The sequence below is a fragment of the Watersipora subatra genome, chromosome 5 (genome assembly GCF_963576615.1).
Source record: "Watersipora subatra chromosome 5, tzWatSuba1.1, whole genome shotgun sequence".
In the NCBI taxonomy this organism is placed as follows: domain Eukaryota; kingdom Metazoa; phylum Bryozoa; class Gymnolaemata; order Cheilostomatida; family Watersiporidae; genus Watersipora; species Watersipora subatra.
The window spans coordinates 53727474-53749263 of NC_088712.1; the positions used below are offsets into that span (position 1 = coordinate 53727474).

The following is a 21790-nucleotide window of genomic DNA, read 5'->3' on the forward strand; positions in this document are numbered from 1 at the left end:
TTACCACCATCGGCAAAATATTTTTGACAACGACTTTTCTAAAAGTTTAATGAAATTTGATTTATACTGCGATACGATGAATAGCACGGGCTAGCCGGGGCACGCGTGCAAGGATTTTCGCCATGCACATACAAAACAAAAATCGCATGTTGTTTTTGTTTTGTATGTGCGTGGCGAAAATCCTTGAGTGCGTGGCGTAACCCAGCTAGCCCGTGATGAATAGTTTTCCGACGTTGATTCCGTGTTGAATCAACGTCGGAATGTTGAATGTTTAAATCGTCTTAAAAATTTTTGTAATTAAACGTATACGTTGTCTGAGCTACAAAAAAACTATTCATCGTTTGACCTAAACACAGAATACGTGTGTACATTCAATAAGTGTCTATTAAAAAAGCGTGAGTGATATAGAATGTACCGTAAAACCTCGTAAAACTTCTAATTGAACTGCCTCGGAGTGTTGCTCTTAACGAATCCCAGGTAAAGTAAGGTAATCTGCATAAACTTCAAGAAAAAACGGCAAAATTGATCGTGGGTAAAACCCCAAAAGAAAAAAATGTCTTTTCTTTTGAGCATTTCAACAACGATCAAGTTTTGCCAATGTCAATCTGAAAAACGTCCTGGCAATAACATCACCTCAAACAACAAACCAATCTCAAGTGATAGAAAAATCTTTATACTTTTTCATGAAAACGTTTTAAACTTTACATTAGAAGCATTTAATTTGAAACAAGCCATTTGTGCTTTTGATTTATATTATAGTTTGTATATGTACATGTATCTACTAATAAATAAGTAAATATATGGACTTGTGACAGTGCTCTGGTAACTTGAACGCTCTGATAATTCGAACACTTTTGCTCGGTCCCTTGAAGTTCGAGTTATCCATGTTTGACTGTATATGATTAACACTATCATATACACATATATGTATATGATGGTGACATATATGATTAACACCATCATATACACATATATGTATATGATGTTGACATATATGATTAACACTATCATATAGGCTACACATATATGTATATGATGGTGACATATATGATTAACACTATCATATACACATACAGTCAAACATGGATAACTCGAACTTCACGGGACCGAGCAAAAGTGTTCGAATTATCAGAGCGTTCAAGTTATCAGAGCACTGTCACAAGTCCATGTATTTACTTATTTATTAGTAGATACATGTACATGTACAAACTATAATATAAATCAAAAGCACAAATGGCTTGTTTCAAATTAAATGCTTCTAATGTAAAGTTTAAAACGTTTTTATCAAAAAGTATAGAGATTTTTCTATCACTTGAGATTGGTTTGTTGTTTGAGGTGATGTTATTGCCAGGACGTTTTTTAGGTTGACATTGGCAAAACTTGATCATTGTTGAAATGCTCAAAAGAAAAAACATTTTTTCCTTTTGAGCGTTTTACCCACGATCAATTTTGCCGATTTTTCTTGAAGTTTACGCAAAGATTACCTCACTTTACCTTGCTTTCGAAGGGCGATCGCTAAGCGGATGTTTGGTATAAATCAAATTTCACCAAACCTTTAGAAAAGTCGTTGACAAAAATATTTTGCCGATGGTGGTAATAACGACGCTTATGAATTACGAAAAGTTGAGGTTTACCTCTATGGCTTGGAATAAAGTGATTTTCTAAAGCAATAACAACCGTTTCGGTAGCCGTTAGGCAAAAAACAGTTCGAGTTAACATTGTTGAGTTCGGGTTATCTATAGCAATTTATCATTACGTGGGAACGGACCAAAGAAACCGTTCGAGTTAACCATGTGTTCGCTATATCCGAGGGCGAGTTATCCATGTTTGACTGTATATGTATATGATGGTGACACATATGATGAACACCATCATATACACATATATGTATATGATGTTGACATATATGATTAAAACTATCATACACATATATGTATATGATGGTGACATATATGATTAACACTATCATATACACATATATGTATATGATGTTGACATATATGATTAACACCATCATATACACATATATGTATATATTATAAAATTACTCTAAGAACTGTCAAGTTTAAAATAAACTCTTGCTCTTAAGCACATTTGAACGCAGAAAATAATTAATTTGTGGTTTTTTCTTATAAAATGGTACTAATTCAAATTTTAAAATGCAGACAAAAGGCAAATTTAAATATGAAGTCAAAATAAAACAATTCATGGCTTTTGGTTTTAATTCTCAAAGTTGCAACAACTTTACAGTTACTTCATGACTCTTATGTAAACTTCTAACAAAAACAACCCTTTGACTAGAATGTTTAAGTATCCATAGTATAGGCTATGAAGGTACGGTGGAGTCTTGTTCAAATCTCAGGATTGATACTCTCCCTCCAAAAGGCCCATTAGGCTCAGCCCAAAATCACGTTTTAAGGGGGCTTTCCAGACCAGGGGGCACTGTCTATGAATTTGCTGCTTTATGGGGTTTCCATATCTATAACGAACCCCAAATAAAATTTATTAAGTTTTGTTGAACAATTTCTTTTATTGATTGGCCTGATTAGATGTTCTTCTAGATCCATAGGGGATACATGTGCTATCGGCCTAGTAAAAATTATTTTTATAGTTTCTGAATCATATTGGATGTTTAGCGGGGCGTGGAACCTGGGCGTCCCCTAGGGAACTCCCAGTGTTTCGGGGGGTGTATTTCAAATTGACCAACCAGGTGATTGGGGGTACAATATCCAAGTCTAGGCCTAACCAAGTGGGTGTTTCTTTCAGAGTATCAACCCTGGGATTAAAACAGACAAATAGGGGTGGCGGCTGATCCAGTTAGCCACTTGCCTGATTTAACCGATGTGCCTATATATAGGTCTATTATATATACAGGAGAATTCACATTAACGAGACCTTCATACATGACACCATATATTGTGCACAGCACTACAATGCATATACCTTGAAACACTTAGCCAGTGAAAAGAAAATTTCCAAGCTGTGATAATTTCCAAAAATAACAATGAAAGATAGACAACTCCTGTAACGACAATTTGTTTGCAGAAATGTTTGTTCACATCAAGCATTCCAATCGTCTTGTTTTAGTAAATATTAAATAAGTTATTCCTTTAAATTTATGTCTTAAATTTCTAATTCTAACATACTTATAAATCATACAAAATTATATTCTATCATCATGAAAGTCGAACAACACATGAACGATACGATGGAAAACAGATTTTACTTTTGCAAGTGATTTACATAAATGGCTCCAATAGACAAGTCTTACTTATACTTGATAATTTTCTAAATCTTACTAAAAATTATTATAATTTGATTATCATTTGTTTGAATGTTACTGCACTTTGATAGCAGCTGCTATGCCCCTAATTATCCGTCCTATCAGATATCTGAACTACATGTCTTAACAATTAACTAGGGTTGACCCCACTAAGCAGAGTGCATTCCTTTCATGAATATGGTCTTAGCATTGAAAAATGACTTGTTCCAGTAGATTTTCTCATCGCCTTGAACAGTCTTTGCTTGTATGTCTGCTGCCACCTCGTGGTATCCACACATTTTTCAAGTGCAAGTTGTCAAGTGGTTACATATACATGAGAAAATTAAAACCAAAATTATTCTCTAAACTTTATTGATCGGCTCTAATAACGCAATTGATTTAAAAACAATTTTGAGCTGCAAGACTGTAAAGTGTTAAAGATCTTAAGACGTTAACGCTCAGTATAATTAAAACTGTCTGTCAGCTCCAAAGATCAAATCAAACACCATCTGCTATACATTTTCACCTGCGCTTAGAGCTGGGTTGCACTTGGCAGCATTTTGCTAATAAGTTTTTCCAAGGCGCTTACAGCTTGTAGAAACCTAGACATGTGATCAAGGGCAGCGTTTGCACACAAGAGCTCATGTAACCAACAAGTAGCCAGAATAGCCTCAGACCTGCTAATAGGGTTACAATTGTAAACCAAATACATGGTGCCACAAGCTAGGCTTTTGAAAACATCTGCAATCGCTCAAAATTTTTGTGAACTGATTTTTAGAAATTTTACAAAAATGTAACTAAAATATGAGGTCTGGCATGTTTATGATTATTTTATATTCTCTAGAAGTTGTGTGTGATAAAATCTGGTATGTGAGTTAGAGTCTCTGGTGAATTTACTTTGTAGTACTAATTATATCACAGTGTTTAGCTTTATAGTAGGCTAGTGGCATTTTAATTTCAAATTGACATCGAGGCACAGGTTAGTGCAATTTGGTTAGTGTAACTGCCGCATATAAAAAGTTCAGAGAAAACGGACATAGGTCAGATTTGAATAAGAAAGCATGTTCCAGATAACAAACCAATCAGAGAGCAGTGTGACAATCTCTGTTCAGTCATTATCTGTTATCAGGCATTTTTGGGATTTTTTACTTGGTCTGCTTACTTCAATTGTACAGTGGAACCTCGGCTCTCGAACATAATACATTCCAGAAGATTGTTCAGAAATCGAGTTGTTCGAGATCCGAAACAATTATTCCCATTTGAATGAATGCATGAAAATTTTAATCCGTTCCAAGCCGAAAAGACATCTTCGGTAAAGTATTTGTTCAACATTTTACATCATAAACTGCACTGTGTACTACGTACTATAAATAAAAACAGGTAGATATAGATCGTGTTTATTTTTAATAAAAGATTTTCTAGTTATGATGAAAAAAGAAAACAAAGTAAAATTTTTGTATGTTTTGCTCTTAAAACAGCGAAAACATTCTAGGTTAAGATACAATACCAAATATCACTGAAATTGATAATGAAACAGCAAAAATGCAACTGATCAGTTACATCAGAAATTGTGTGAAAAAGAAAATATAAACAGCAATGGCACATTTATTTCACATCTTTGAAGGAGAATCCTCCAAAACAATTTAGGGTAACTCGACTAGAGGAGTTGTCTCCCTAGCAAATCTTTTCGGTAGAGGCACGTCATCCCAGACAGTTTCTTCCTTTTTGTAAGGAATATATGAAGCGTATGAAGAATATATGAATATATATGTATATGCTTTTCTTGGGGTCAACAAATGTTTCCATGCTGTTTCCGGAGCTGTTCCGAACATTTAATTCTGATGCACATGTTCCAGTTTGGTCGAGAATCAAAATTATGTTCGAAATTCGAGACGAACAAATCTCAATTTTTTTTGTCGAAAACCGAATTGGTCGTGAACCGAAGCTCCGCTGTAGTTGGTTTTGTCAAAGTTCATGAACTACAATGGTGTGTGAAATAAACTTTGTACATGCAGCATTGTACAGATATGGGTCATACCACAATATTTTTATTTGTTATTTTAAGTTGTCTCCATGAATAAGCATGATATATTATCAGTTGAGTAGCTGAGTGTTAAGAAGAGGCTGAAAGTTTGGTAGGAGTCTTAGTTCTATTAATCAACTGCATCAGTATACTTTTGCTAACATTTAAAAACAAAGAACGAGGTCAGCCTTGCTCGCTGCCTTTAAGCCAATTAACGATGAGCTGCCGTCTTAAATTCAAATTTATCATCAGAAGATCAACATGTTATGTCAGCGCTAGACCTAATTATTTTTAAGATGATGTTGCCGATTGAATCAAAACTAGAATTAAATACATTTTATTTATTTATCAAGTTTTTCAAGATCTTTTATGACAGAACGAGTAACTGTGAGACACCAGGAGTGTGGATGTACAAAATTGGATACCTACGAGAAATCGAGCAACCAGACCTTGGGCGTATTGGCACTGGACAACCAGGTGAGTCGTATGAACCTAGTGAGGTAACTGTATGGTGTGTCCATATTTTAGAAACACAAAGCTGTAACAAGAACATTTGAAGATTAAACACGATAGGTCTCCAACGAAACAGATGTTTCAAATGCATTTAATTGAGAGCAAAAATCTTCAAAGATTTCTGACAAGTATTCATCCAGCCTGCAAGTGGATTACAATAGTATTGTTTGATGTTTATACATAACTTTTATGTGTAGACCCACAGAGTGTAATCTTTTGCCATGAGTAAAAAAATTAAACAATTTTAGTGTACTTGCCTATTATTGGAAGGAATGTTTATATATGTATATATATATATTTTTTTTTATATATATGTATATATATATGTATATATATATGTATATGTATGTATATATATATATGTATATATATATGTATATATATATGTATATGCATATAATGTATATATATATACATATATACACATATATATATATACATATATATACATATATATATATATATATATATATATAAAATCAGTAAAACAGACTATAACTTTAGATAGAACACTTCATTACTAATAGTTTCATGCTTGCTAAGAGCAATCTTCAGATAATATAATATTGTATATACATTATCTGATTATAAAATTATATATGTTCATGTATATACATATGTCATAGAGTATTGATGAACACATCACCATGCCTCGTCAATCTATGTAGCTTTGGTTCCCTTAAATATCGGTCTGTGCAGCTCTTCCTTTAGAGGCAGCGAGGAGGCTGTCAGTAGCTTTCGGACTTATCTCCTGACACACCCTTTCTATCCAAACACAGACCTACCGTGCAGTAGACAATAGTTTTATAAGCCTTATGTTTTTAAGCAACTGGTAGCACGTTAGCAATATAAATAATTCTGTTTAAAGCTACATTCTGCTGAAACACTAGTGATAAATACAGTCAGAAGGAGTCGCTAGCAGTATCAAAAGTAGTTGCTAGCAGTATCAGAAAGAGTCGCTAGCGGTATCAGAAGGAGTAGCTAGCGGTATCAGAAGTAGTCGCTAGCGGTATCAGAAGGAGTCGCTAGCGGTATCAGAAGGAGTCGCTAGCGGTATCAGAAGTAGTTGCTAGCGGTATCAGAAGGAGTCGCTAGCGGTATCAGAAGTAGTCGCTAGCGATATCAGAAGGAGTTGCTAGCGGCGTCAGAAGTAGTCGCTAGCGGTATCAGAAGTAGTCGCTAGCGGTGTCAGAAGTAGTCGCTAGCGGTATCAGAAGGAGTCGCTAGCGGTATCAGAAGTAGTTGCTAGCGGTATCAGAAGGAGTCGCTAGCGGTATCAGAAGTAGTCGCTAGCGGTGTCAGAAGTAGTCGCTAGCGGTATCAGAAGTAGTTGCTAGCGATATCAGGAGTCGCTAGCGGTATCAGAAAGAGTCGCTAGCGATATCAGAAGTAGTTGCTAGCGGCGTCAGAAGTAGTCGCTAGCGGTATCAGAAGTAGTCGCTAGCGATATCAGAAGGAGTTGCTAGCGGCGTCAGAAGTAGTCGCTAGCGGTATCAGAAGTAGTCGCTAGCGGTGTCAGAAGTAGTCGCTAGCGGTGTCAGAAGTAGTCGCTAGCGGTATCAGAAGGAGTCGCTAGCGGTATCAGAAGGAGTCGCTAGCGGTATCAGAAGGAGTAGCTAGCGGTATCAGAAGGAGTCGCTAGCGGTATCAGAAGGAGTCGTTACTGGTATCAGAAGGAGTCGCTAGCGGTATCAGAAGTAGCGCAATTTAAAAATATAACTACGACCATCATGTTATGGTTGGATGTAACAAATTGCCAATGGGAGCCCTATTATGTTTTCATGAGTTAAAACGGCTAAAGTAAGCATAAACTAATAGTGCATGTCTGTCCGATGCAGATCCGGAAATTTCTGAGAAGGGACAATGTGAGGAGAGATGCAGCTTGAATAGTACATGTGTGGAAGGATGTTGCGTATGCAATAATGGTTACTATGGCAATGGAATATCATGTCTTAAAGGTAATGTTTCTTTCTTATTTTTCGAGTTACTTCTACATTTTTCAAAATAAGTTACATGACATTATTTAATTAAATTTTGTTGCTGTCTAGCTAGACAATTAGCTTCAATGTATGGCTTACTAAACGCAGTTCAGGTTTCAAAGTGGTCCGTCATGTCAAAGGTTTGTTTTCCTTCTGAGAAATCTTACACTGACTCGATTTTGACCTAATTAATTGACCAAATTAATTGACCTAATTAACAAAGTTCTTCCCAGTAAATGGGATCAGGCTATATGCAAATATTAGATTTAGCATTGACTTTAATTATACATGCCTAGCTGAGACAAATAATAATAAGAAACATGTTTTGTTGCTGATCAATAGTTTTTTAATGTCAAGTATTACCATGCATGGGTAGATAACTTCATAATACAAACTTCATTGTTCTAATTAAAGTTAGTACTTTTAACAGAGTAGCGTTTTTTAATTAAAGTATCAAATCTGACGAATAACTTTGAAGATCATGGCATTAACGGTAGAGATCCGAGAGTTGAATATCCTTGTTAGCTTAAATTTGGCAGCAAAAAAAAGCTTTACACAGTTCTTGAAGTTTGCCTCTGCTATATGGTTGTTTGGGTTTTCAGTTTTATTAAAGGTTGACTTGCAACAAAATTCACATTCCAGTTAATTGGTATCAAAAGATTCACCATCTCTTACTCTGCTGTGTTGTAGGTGCAAAATATGTGGAAATGTGATTACAAGCTCTTAAATGCTCAAAAACGAACAGTTAATCGCCGCTATCACGAAAACGGCGTAGGTTGGAATCAATTTATTTCTCTGACATCCTCAAACAATTCGGCTATTGTTTTGACATGTGATGTTATTACGTGAATTAAAAGGCCAATAAAAGGCTCAATATAAAACCTCTCGTAGCACTAGTTTATGACAAACACTTTGGGGTTTTAACAAAAAGCTAGTATCAAATATAGATGCTCACTACTTTACAGTTTTGTTTCGGCTTGGTCTAGTTGTCTAGTCGTAATCTGATCATGGGATCCATACTTCCTGCCAAACAGCACGAATAATTTCTGCAGCGTTTTTCGACTATCACAGGTGACCAACAGGTTCCTCGTGTTTCTCAGAGGATGACATGCACTCCTTCGAGCTAAGGTTAAAAAATTAAGTGAATTTTTACCATGCGTTTTGAGATATCAGTGCTCAAAATTACAGCATTACAATGATGATGAAATAGACGCGTGAGGACAATTGACATGGTTTTTATTGAATACGAGAAGTATATTTGTGAAAATACTTCGACGAATGCGATTGCATGAAATTGTAAACGGAAGCCATCTTTTTCAGCTACATCCCATTTGAGCCATTTTGGAAAGGGATTCTAATCTACGGCGTCTTCGTGAAGGCTGAGATTAACTGTTTGTTTTTGAGCTTTTAAGAGCTAGTAATCACATTTCCACATATTTTGCACCTACAACACAACAGAGTAAGACATGGTGAATCTTTTGATACCAAATAACTGTAATGTGAATTTTGTTGCAAGGCAACCTTTAATTATAAAGATTTAGCAGCTACTAACAGCTATAAATTACGCTGTTTATATTTGTAAACATGTTACTAATTTTTCCTGTCAAACCAACAGGGCCTAGCAAAAAACAGCATGCAATGGCATGTACCGTAAAACCTCTATTTGAATGCCACCTTTATATGAATACAACCTCTTATAAAACTCCACTATGGAAGGGTTGAAAAATAGAGCGCCACCTTTTAATTGAACGTCACCTCAATTAAACCATCACTTTGACATTCCTTGATCTTTACGAACCCATAATAAAAAGTGATCAATGGAAAAGTGTCCACAAACTGGTACTGATAACTACTCGATTACATTAATAACAATTAATTCTTTTGGTGTGGCTGTAGTGGTTGCCATAGTTTTAGTGATTATGTGCCTGAAAAGATCGATCATCACAATCATCAGAACTACACTCTGATTTGGAGTCACTAAGGTTTAAGTTCTATCTATTGTCTTCAGATCCGTCCATAAGGTGTTTTATAACCTGATTGATAACTTTAAAACGTTTTGATGAATGATGAGAACGCCTTTCACTCAGGAACACCGTAAAACATAATAGCAGCCATTGTTATGGCGTATCGAAGTTCGTTTTCTAACTCTAAAGCTTCACAGTTGTTCCTTAATACTTTGAAAGCAACACGATAGGAATAATTAAAAACTCTATCCGCCTAATATGTTTTACTCAAAGTAGTCCTTTGTTCAACTTGGTCTGATGCTTTGACGCGTTAGAAAAACGGTTTAGCAAAAATGCTGAAGCCAACGGCATTAATGTCGCTCTGCCCAAATAAGAGTGCACAATATAGGCGGCGTTAGCATCGCTTCACCTGTAAAAGAGCTCAATTTATTATGCTAAAATTCTGACCAGCTAGTCAAAAAATAAAGAACCGTCCTCTATTTGAACGTGACTTTTAATATAATGCCACTTTGAAAGAAATGTTGAAAAGCACAGCACCATGGCATTCAAACAGAGGTTTTCCAGTAACTTGAAATCAGTTGTTTCTTCTACTTACATTATTTGAAGCCTTGCTGTCTGATTGCAGCTGATGTTTTACGCATGAATGGGAGAATTGTGGGTAGGGTGAATGAGCAGGACATAGCTGACGTGACCATGCATGTCTATGCATCCTTGATCGACGGTCGAGCCTATACAGCCATCAGCAAACTACCACCTCTGGTTGGCTATCCATCGCAACTACTTGTGCCTCTGGGTGAACTGATCGGTTGGCTCTTTGCCAAGGGTGTCTCAAGCAATGGATTCACTATCTCAGGTAAGTGAACAAGATGCATGCGTAGGGTTTGTGTTAGGATTGTATGTTTATGCTGATAAAAGTTAGATGATTTCTACTAAATGTGAATTACGATTGAAGTGCTTGTGATTTACCTTTGCTCCATTACTTGAAAGCTTCTCAAGGTCAGAGACATGTTTTTTGTGTGACAATTGTTAAACTAAAGCTAATAACATTATGATGTCATAAACAGTAGATCTTGTTAATGTTTTCCTTTTGCAGTTTTATAAAAAAATTCCTATTGTTCAATAACATTTGCCCTCTCTGTTACTCAATAGCACCTGCTCTTTATCGGTCCATAGCACCTGTTTTCTATCGCTCAATAACACCTGCTCTCTATTGTTCCATAACACCTGCTCTCTATTGTTCAGTAACACCTGCTCTCTATTGTTCAATAACACTTGCTCCCTATTGTTCAACAACACCTACTCTCTATTGTTCAATAACACTTGCTCCCTATTGTGCAACAACACCTGCTCTCTATTGTTCGATAGCATCTGCCCTCTATTTTATTCAATAACACCTGCTCTATATTATTCAATAACACCTGCTCTATATTGTTCAATAACATCTGCTCTATATTGTTCAATAACACCTGCTCTATATTGTTCCATAACACCTGCTCTATATTGTTCAATAACATCTGCTCTATATTGTTCAATAACACCTGCTCTATATTGTTCAATAACACCTGCTCTATATTGTTCAATAACACCTGCTCTATATTGTTCAATAACACCTGTTCTATATTGTTCAATAACACCTGCTCTATATTGTTCCATAACACCTGCTCTATATTGTTCCATAACACCTTTTTATTATTCAGAGGCAACTACTTTTTATTGTTGAATACCATTTGCTAGCTAATATGTAAAAACACTACAATAGTTTTATGTTGATTAATAAAGTGAAACAGTCATGCAATCATTTTCTATCTTAGTTAGATACAAAAATATTTATTGCATTTTTAGGCTCAGATTTTATGCTAACTTTCTTAAAATGTAAAACTGACTGCTAATACCATTATCCAATGAGACATGAGCATTGTAAAAATATTTCCAAGAAATACTAACACACTGCACCTAATACCAAGGTCAATGGAGGCATCCGCTAAACACATCTGCGCATAGCGCCATCTCATGTAGCCTTTGTCCATAGCGTTCCTACACAGCTGCAAAAGTAGCTATGATGGAAAGAGTTACAAATAAATATCAAAATCTATCCGAGACTGCTTTAATAATATATTTATTATTTTATTTTAGGTGGAATCATAAATTATTCAGCAACAATCGAGGTGGGAGCTGAAATACTGCGTGTCGAAGTGACAATGACAGGTGTCATAGATGGCAAGGTTAGAGACCTGCTGATTAGTGTCAACGGAGACCTGCCGGCAAACACTATTGGATACAACATTGCATTTACTGACTACACTGCACAGTACACAAAAGTTGGTCGTGGTAAGACTCATGAACTACTACTCAGTATGTTTATTCTCAGATTTGCAAGAAGAGATTTTAGTAAAACATTAATTAGAATTTTATTCATTTTATGTTTAAATATTTATCCCACAGGTATTAAAAACAGCTTATAAACAGTGGCAGATAATGTAGTTGCCGTTGGCTAATTTGAATAAGCTTGTATTCGTAGTGCTAAACTGACTAATAAGAACCTTGAGAACAAGCTTTAGCGATGTTGCATGCAACGCCGAGTAGCTAGGCGTACTTTAATCCAGATAATGACTCATATCACCCAATGAATCCATTGCATCCCGCGTAGCTGAATGGGTTAGCTTGTTGCCTTGTGACCGGAAGGTTCTGCGGATCCAATACTTTGGGCTATGGATTTTTCATAGCTAAATTTTAATTTGCTATTGCTGGGCAGACGCCGAACAACGACAGACGATGACAAAATTTGAGATAAATATATATATATACATGTATATATATACAAATTATGTATAGTTTCAATGCAGTCAATTCCTTTATAGTATGATAAACATAAGTAGTCAGCGCCAAATTTTAAATTAAGTGCTCAAATTAGAATAAATAAACTAACTTAAATTAAGCTGAGTTAAATTTTAATTATTTCTAAATTGAAAAACTTAAATTAAGTAACTTGATTGAGTAATTAAATTAAATTTAAATTAAATTAATTCACTTAAATTAATTTCAAGTGAATTAAATTAAAAGATGGGCTTTATTTTTAATAGCAATTTTAGTTTTACAACTTTTAATCTGCGAGATTTCATGTCATGGAACTTACAGTTATTGACAAAAATGAGCTACACCTTAAGTTCCCTCACAGTGTTTATTTACAAAATGTGTTGTAATGATTTTAGTCTGGAAAACAAATCTATATGACAGCCATCTATAAATATACTGTTTAAATACTTTTAGGAACATACAGGTCTGAGGGAACTCGCAACTACATCATTAGAGACAAAGAATTCCCATTTTACATGAAGGAGACGATAACTTTCAACGAATGCAATACGGCTCCAGACTTTTACAGAGTTCATCACAGCGGCTACTATGTAGTTTACAATGAAAATGATCTCACAACACGTTTTACTTTGATGTCTCAAACTCAACTGGAAGACGGTAGGTAAAAATTTGCTAAGGTTAAACATGAGCCAAAGTCAAACGGTGAAAACAGTGGTATCTAGTTCCAGTAATAAACACATTTGTAGTTGTTCAACTTGGAGAATTTAGTAAATTGAAAAAGGTGTGGGCGCAGCAGTCAGTGAGCAAATTGGGTTAATAAAATAATCTACAGTCTGGCCATTACCATATATCCTCGCATATAATCTGACCACTTGGCTTGGTAACTTTATTTTGCATTTTCAACTTGGCTTATATACAAAAATATACGGTATATAAAACAGAATTAACTGATTGTACTCAACCATACTCATTCTCTTAAAGTAAGTTAATTGTCAATTAATGAAAACAAATTAAATGGGGCTGTTGTAGAGCGATTAACAGTTTTGCTCCCTAAATCGTGAGCCTTTACAGTAATGGAAAAACTATCAATAGTTGCACAAATGCTACAAGTTTACTGCTCACACATACAAAACACAAACTCCCATTATATACCTAAACTAGGACTGATAAAGAACTCAGGCTTTGTAGGAGCAGTCGTGACTCATGGATTAGAGCGTACAGCCAACGAGCAGCAACAAGTTTCTGGAAAAAACAAATCCAACTTTGAATGCTCTGATGTTACAATAACTTGCTACCTTGGTATATTGTTTTTGTTCATTTGCAAATAAAACTGCTAGTGGTGATAAAAAAATTACAAAATCCATTTTTATAGATTTTGAGAAGATCTTCAGAAGGCTTACAATGGTGTGGCATGTTTACTTGTCCAATAAATACATTGTGGACACCCCATCTTGATAGCAGTTCAAACTCAGAGTTGTTTTGAAACCCTAGTAGAAAAGTGCATTCGTTGCATCGAAATCAGTAGTTGTTTGTTCACTTATCTGCAATACTGGAAAAGTGACTGACATTGACATCTGCCAAAAAGAAGATAACTTCTCACTATGAGTTAATTCTGCGATCAGCACATCTTTGTTCATTTATTACTGACAAAAAATTTATGTTTATCCTAATTTATACATTAATTTTATGTCTCTAGAAAATTGCCAGGTGGTGATCACATTCCAATTTTTTTTTCTATCCATTTTGACATTTCCGAACATACGAGTCATTTGTCTAGTTCTAAACAAACATGTACCACCAAATCTGCAGATTATTAGTGTGAGAGATGAAAATTATACAAATCGCCACAAAATATTAGAACTCACTCAAGTTCAAGTCGAAGCATCTATGTTTTTGCAACTAGTTCACGAATGGTATCAGCCCAGTATCGGTTCACTCAAGAAATTACAATATCCCATGAATGCTAACGAGTTGGTTTTCATTTTTGATGAGATAACATGTAAGTCTATAATGTAACTAAACTTGCACCTTCGTACGTTTGTTTTATAAACTTAACTTCTAGTAAACTACTTGGGAACTCCTGGGAAAATCCACGGTCAGTGTAGTTGTTGGAGTTGTGATTTCTTGTTAGCGCTCGTGCCTCTACCGTTCGTTAATAACCGGTATTAGATCAAATTGATCACCGATGCGTGACTGTATAACGGCTATCGCCTATTTGTAGTTGTCGTTAATCAGGCCAGAGCCGTATAGCTTCACAGTGGGAAGCTATACGGCTCTGAATCAGACTACCCGGCTGCGAACGCACATGGTCTAATTCAATCGACATCTAAAAAAATGGCGAACACGTGTGACCAGGTTCATAAGTTTGGAGATCATGACAATTGTCGATTGAAGTTTTTCAAAGCAGCATCTATCGTTTGCTCGCAGTTTTCTATTGATGAATCGAAAAGCTATCAGTTCAAGATTCATATGATAAACAATAATAAAACAAAACTTTTGAGCACTAATCCATGCGATATAGACTCTACGCGCATCAATTCTAAAACCAAACGAACAAACGTCTGCTACGCATGCGGTTGTCCACTTACACTAGCTTTGAGGAAAGATAACACATCTAGCTATAATCGTGTAGCTAAGCGTCGAGTTAAACCTAAACCAAAGACAGGCAAACTCGTGCTACGACAGTTGAAGAAGTCCGACGGTCGCAAAGATGGATCAACATTTCAACGTCGTGTGTTAAATCATTATTTTAATGGTTGCAACAAAATCATCACAACGTGTGGGATGTGTCACCGTGTATCGGTTGCTGTGGACGGAGAGAAACGCTCCGATGAGTCTTTTCTCAGTAGGCACTCTGTTAGACATAAAAACAAACGCCTCAAACGAAAACTTCAAAATCGCTCCCTCACCAACAGTCCGTGCCAGTTCACTGGTGAGGCAAAGCCAGCAACTACAGAAGACGTACAAACTACTGCATCGCTACCTAGTAGGGCAATCAATTTTCATGAAATGTCTTCTCGATCTACAAAAAAGACGACAAAATCTCCAATGCAGTCACTTAAAACAATCCCCTCTGCTTCAACAACAACAACGGACAGTCGACAGCCCAAAGTTCAACGGCGCATATTGGACAAAAATAGTGCTGCTGTTATCCGAAAGTTTCAGAAGCAACAGGTTACACAGCTGATGAAGTCTGCTCAGACCCAAAAGCAATGTCACGCAAAGTCTTCACTGAGCAATTTCTTGAAGTCATTCAAATGATTTAATTTGTATAGTAGTACGATTTGCCAACTGAGTTGTAAGGAAAAAGTATGTACACTATATTTTTAATTTTGTGGGCTGTTTGTGCAGTTATATCCACGCGCTGTGATATTACGAATATCTTGGGAGTTTTATGTCCAGCAGTACTCAATAATTGAATGTACATTGTGCGGTAATAAACTAAGATATCAGTTATCATGCATCGCGTTTTTGTTAGTCTGTCCTTAGCCATGGTCCTACTGCTTTATTTACATTATTGACTCTGACCTGGTTTATTCCCTTTTGTAATGTTTAGAATAGTTATTACTACTATCAACTTGTTTACAAACTCGAGCACAACAAAATATATTTAGTTGAAGCTCACACGTGCCTTGCTCTCATTCAGTTACGTTAACTATACTTATATACTTGGAAATTGGTGACCGATAGTATCGTAACATTCCATTCATGATCAGTTAGAGAGAATTCTCTATAGGTGCTACGAATGAGCCAAATGCAGATAGTTGTCAAAAAGTCTTTAAGGACTGATAATTCTCAATCAGTTTGAGAATCTTCCAGTTATTGTTGATAAGCTTCGCCAATTCCTGACTAACAAACATACCCTTTATGTTCACAGACAATGTCTGCGCAAGTAATAACTGTCATTACAATGCTGTGTGTGTGCCAAAGGGAAATAGCTACACCTGTACATGTAAGCAAGGCTATGAAGGAAGTGGTCGCGATTGTACAGGTAAGAGGCAGCTACACTTCATCCCGCTATACCATTTCGTTCAACTCTACATATTCAAACCACATAATTATAAAGTGCCTCAGTTTACATTTTTAGCTTTGTAGTTAATGCTCTGACATGACTTAGCAAGGTGTGTTGGCAAGCACATAATGCTCGCCTCACATTTTCTCGTTCCGTTATTGACAGCTAATGAACAAACATGAGTTGGGTGGGTTTTTATCAGTTATTAAATGGCCTCCTTTCTTCCCAATAAGGCCAAATTCATGAACATTGTAATCTTTCACACTGCTTAGGTGCTGGCTGGTTTAAGCACAGCATGTTGCTGACTCCGACACTTGTTGCTGGCGCTCTTTGGTTGTCGTTTATAGTGCTGCGCTCTTTATTACTTCTACTAATGTGGTAATCTAAACACCCCAGGAGGTGTTTCAAGTTTTGACAATCTTAAAACAAATTGCTATCATTTTTTTAGTACGGGAAAGTTGATCAGCTTAGTGTTGTTGTCACACAACCATCCTGTATTGCAGACTTGGATGAATGTGCAACTGGTGCCAACACTTGCTCTCCCCTTGCGATCTGCCGAAATACAGATGGAGGCTACATCTGTACCTGCACAGCAGGCTACAGTGGCGATGGATATTACTGTGGTATGCTTAATTAATTCAAGAACTCATTTCTATGTTCTTGTTGCTTTCAGTTGACCCTTGAAGACAACAACAAACCACATTTTGTGCAAATAGTTTTGGGCAGACATGTACCGTAAAACTTCTATTTGAACGCCATAGCATTCTGTTTCAACAATTTCCCTATAGTGGCGGTCAGTTAGAAGTGGCGTTCAAATAGAGGTTGGCGTTGTATTTTCAAATAGCGTGACAGAATTTTAGGAAGATAAATTTAACTCTTACAGACAAAGCAATGTCAGCTACATTTTGCACTTTTTTTGGACGGAGTAACATTAACCCTTTTAGATACAAGAAATCTGCTAACTTACCTCCGACTTGATGTAGATTTCTCAATAAATATGCATTGAAAAAGTAAGAACTATCACTCCCAGCTGATATCTGTTGCTTGCAATAACCTGTGATAATATTATAGAATTAAGTCGGTTTTGCTACAATAACAATAAAGGATGATTTGGTAATAATACAATTAATACAAACTGAGAAAACAAAACAAAAATCCTTAAAAAGGTTACTGTTCCACCAGAAGCTATCCTTCAAAACTTTGAATATGACGATACTGGTACCTCTCGATGCTGGTATAAATTTAAAAATGCGATATTGTACTGTTCTTGTCTGACCGAATAGAAAGAAAATGTTGAAGCTCTTTCTACGAAGATAATATAATTGTCCGCTTGAGAAGAAATGGCCTTGACCCCAGATATAATAATTGAACCATAGGAAAAATATTTCTTATTAGGGGCATTGTAACGCGTGGACGCATGGCTAAACTAATTAGCTTGTGCATACGGTATACAGAATATGATAATGCTAGTGGCTCAAGGCTCCTTAAAGGTTGACTTGCAATAAAATTCACATTACAGTTATTTGATATCAAAAGATTCACCATGTCTTACTCTGTTGTGTTGTAGGTGCAAAATATGTGGGAATGTGATTACAAGCTCCTAAAAGCTAAAAAATGAACAGTTAATCGCAGCCACACGAGACCGTCGTAGTTTGGATTCTCTTTCCAAAACGGCTCAAATGGGATGTACTTGTGACAGGATGGTTTCTGTTTACACTTTCATGCAATCTCATTCGTCAAAATATTTTCACAAATATACTTCACGCATTCAATAAAACCATGTCTATTGTTCTTACGCGTCTGTTTTATCATCATCGTAATGCTGTCACTTTTAGCACTGATATCTTATAACTTACCGTAAAAATTCGTTAAACTTTTCAACCTTAGCTCGAATGAGTACATAACATTGTCTGATAATCATGACGAGCCTGTTGGTTACCTGTGATAATCGAAAAGTGCTGCAAAAATTATTTTCGAAGTATTGGGTCACATGATCAGATTAAGACTTGACGATTAGTCCAAGCCGAAAGAAAACTGTAAAGTAGCCAGCATCTATATTTGATACGGGTCTTCGGTAAAACCCAAAGTGTTTGTCATAAACTAGTGCTACAATAAGTTTGATATTGAGCTTTTTATTGGCCTTTCAATTCCCGTGAGAACATCGTGTGACAAGATGATAACCAAACTAATGAATACGTCAAATAGATTCCAATCTATGGCGGCTTTTCGTCTTTGAGCTGTTAAGAGCTTGTAATCACATTTCCACGTGTTTGGCACCTACGACACAACAGAGTAAGACATGGTGAATTTTTTGATACCAAATAACTGTAATGTGAATTTTGTTGCAAGTCAACCTTTAAGTAGCTCAGTGGTGGCGATCTTGGATAAAAAATTTCTGATGTATTTGTTGAGAGTTCCAATCCATCAATACGCGAACTTGTAGCTGGACATACAACGACGATAAACTTTAAGAGGTATGTATATAGGTTTAACAATGTTGCATAAAAGCTAATTGCACTCATTGATATGTTAGATACAGTTGCAGCCAAAACTGGCTTTCCTGTGCAATAGAGGAGGAGTTATGAGCATCAATCTATCGAAAAATGAGTTTATATTGCGGCAACGGTGCTATAATATGCTATAAATCTGCTAATTTATGAGTTATATAATAATAATAATCTATCAATTGCTGCAAATATATATTCAAGAATAAGTGACATAAACCATACTTAAAATACATGCAGAAACAAGAATTAAAATTTTTGAAACAAAATATTTGTATCGTTTGCTCGGTCAGTTGCGTTCTGATTGTTGCTTGTTGTAGTTATGGCTGTTCAATACATTCCACAATGTCTTCTGACCTCAAATGCTCTTCTGCACTGTTGAACTTAGTCGATATTAGCGCCCAAACAAATTTTTTAGTAGAACTAAACTTTGGTGTTGCTATTTAACATACTTTTCACAGAAATAACGATAAACTTTTATTCGCATGCGCGTTTAGCACAATATTTAGCCTTAATGTTCCATCGTAAATGTTGAACAGTCTTTTACAAACATTAAAGTATCAAGACCGCGTTAAACAAGAAACTACTATTAGTCTGATACAGTTATTGATTCTTTGATGTTGCTTTCAAAGCTATAACGAGAACGTAAATCTTTGGAGTTAAAAAATCGATTTCGATAGGAGCAACAACAACAACAAAAGAATTAATTATTATTAATGTAACCGAGTCATTATTACTACCATCTTGTGGACAATTTTTTACCGATCACTGATGGATTCATAAAAATCAAAGAATGTTCAAGTGGCGCTCAAATAGAGGTTTTACGGTATGTGTAACTTTTTATTAGGAATGATAATCATCAACAAAAGGGTGTTTTGCATTTTTCTTGGAAAAAACTTGAAAACAAAAATAAAAAAAATAAGTTTTTTGTGGACCACAGTCTAATCCTTCAGCATGCTTGTACATGAGTAATGAGAGGGCGTGACCACCTCGAATTCTTGCAACAGACTTGAGGTCAACTATTAATTGGCTAACACAATAATTGAGCAGTGCCATTCACTATGTTTCCATGATGCGCAGTGCTTCGGAGTTTCGCCCTCTTCGAATCATGGAAACGGCGTCTTCGCACTGAAATCACTGCGCACTGATCAGTGCGAAGCCAGTGCAAATTCGCAGCAAGGAAACAGCAATTGCGCAGTGGCTGCGCATAGCTCTCATGCCGTGGAGAGGGATTCTTCGAGGGCCATAAACTAGTACAAATGTTATAACGCTAATCTTGTTTTTTTCTATTCTTCCGATCTTCTTTCACCTAAATTTAATTATGGTCTGCACCCACGAAGATGATGAGGTGATTACTTTCCTAGACTTTGTTATCGATGCCAACACTTTTCGAAAAATAGTCCTAAATTAATGTTTAAATAATATATTACTTAAAAATACTTATTAAAAATATATTACTTTGTAAAAATTGTGTTAAGGTTTGTAAAACCTTGTGAATGTGTATTGTAAATAAGAGTATAATGATGACAGAAGCATAAAAAGACTGTTTCTGGCATTCGGTATCCATGATCGATTCAATTTCTCCATCAGGCGATTTGATTTATACAATTTTTCTTCTCTGGCTATTTGCTGAAAACCACTGCGCAGCATGGAAACGTACAATCCCCTTGACTTCGGAGGGGGCTTCATCGCAGTACTGCGCACCATGGAAACATAGTGTATGAATTATTATTTCTGTGTAGAACTTTATCTAATGTTAGTAACGGGGTGCAAAATCTTCTGCAAATATAATAATGGGAGCATCTTTTAGAATTCATTGCTAAGGAATATAAGTAAACTATGTACTGTGTTTTTCTATTGTCAGCTATATTGCATTGTTATTTTAGTAATTTTAAAATTAGTGGAGTTTATTATTGGTTGAATGAAAGATTTTTGATCAAACTTGTTTTGAAAATTATAACGACATGGACAAAATTTCATGTTTGTATGTGATAGAAGTATGAAAACGGCCTTTTTTAAAAGAACTTTCTAAATATATAAAACATATTGTATTAGCAATAGTAAATATTTATGGTCTGCGGTGTTGATTTGAAGACGTGTGGAAGAATTTGACTTCATGTTAATTAAAGTGTAAAAAAATTGCTACTGCATTTAGTTTGTAAGATTCTCCTTGAAGGGTATGCCTCTCAAGATTGGCATAGCCGGTGGTGTTTTCTCTTCCATAACCTATCACAGTGTGTATCTGTTAGCTCATCTTCTCAATATGCTGGTTTTTGGAGTTTGGTCACCTTGTGTTGTTAGCCCTCGCTTTTAGCAAGCATTCAACTTTTCAAAGGCCACAATAGTGTCACGCACACTAGCCTGCACATTCTATTTATACAGCTATAGAAGAAGAGAGGAAGTCTTGTCGGGACATGACCTGCCATCAAAATGCGTACTGTGAGCAAAGAGGAGACCAAGTATTCTGTATCTGTAATGTTGGCTTTAGAGGTGATGGTACCAACTGTGAACCGATTGGTAAGGAGTCAAGGCTGTTATGCATCCCCTTGTAGCACCGTAGCTATACAGGCTGAGGTTTATTGACTGGTTGGGCGCCAGCCGCTCATGTCTTGTTGGCTAATTATCTTGCTCTCGGAATGCAAATTATCGCCGTTTAAAAAGTAGCAGTAAACAATAAGTGTAATATGGTAATAATTCTTATAGTAAGTAGAGAAGGATC

At 35.9% G+C, this 21790-nt stretch overlaps 1 protein-coding gene across 1 annotated transcript in view; it reads left to right on the top strand.

Moving 5' to 3' along the window:
• Nucleotides 1-21790, top strand: part of LOC137397658 (nidogen-like) — a 45845-nt gene that overhangs the window by 6452 nt on the left and 17603 nt on the right. Inside the window, exons 3-10 of the mRNA XM_068083960.1 lie at nt 5662-5762; nt 7637-7756; nt 10367-10594; nt 11875-12069; nt 13009-13212; nt 16433-16546; nt 17071-17190; nt 21454-21588. Coding sequence (XP_067940061.1) covers nt 5662-5762; nt 7637-7756; nt 10367-10594; nt 11875-12069; nt 13009-13212; nt 16433-16546; nt 17071-17190; nt 21454-21588 — 1217 coding nt within the window. The remainder of the gene's footprint in view (nt 1-5661; nt 5763-7636; nt 7757-10366; nt 10595-11874; nt 12070-13008; nt 13213-16432; nt 16547-17070; nt 17191-21453; nt 21589-21790) is intronic.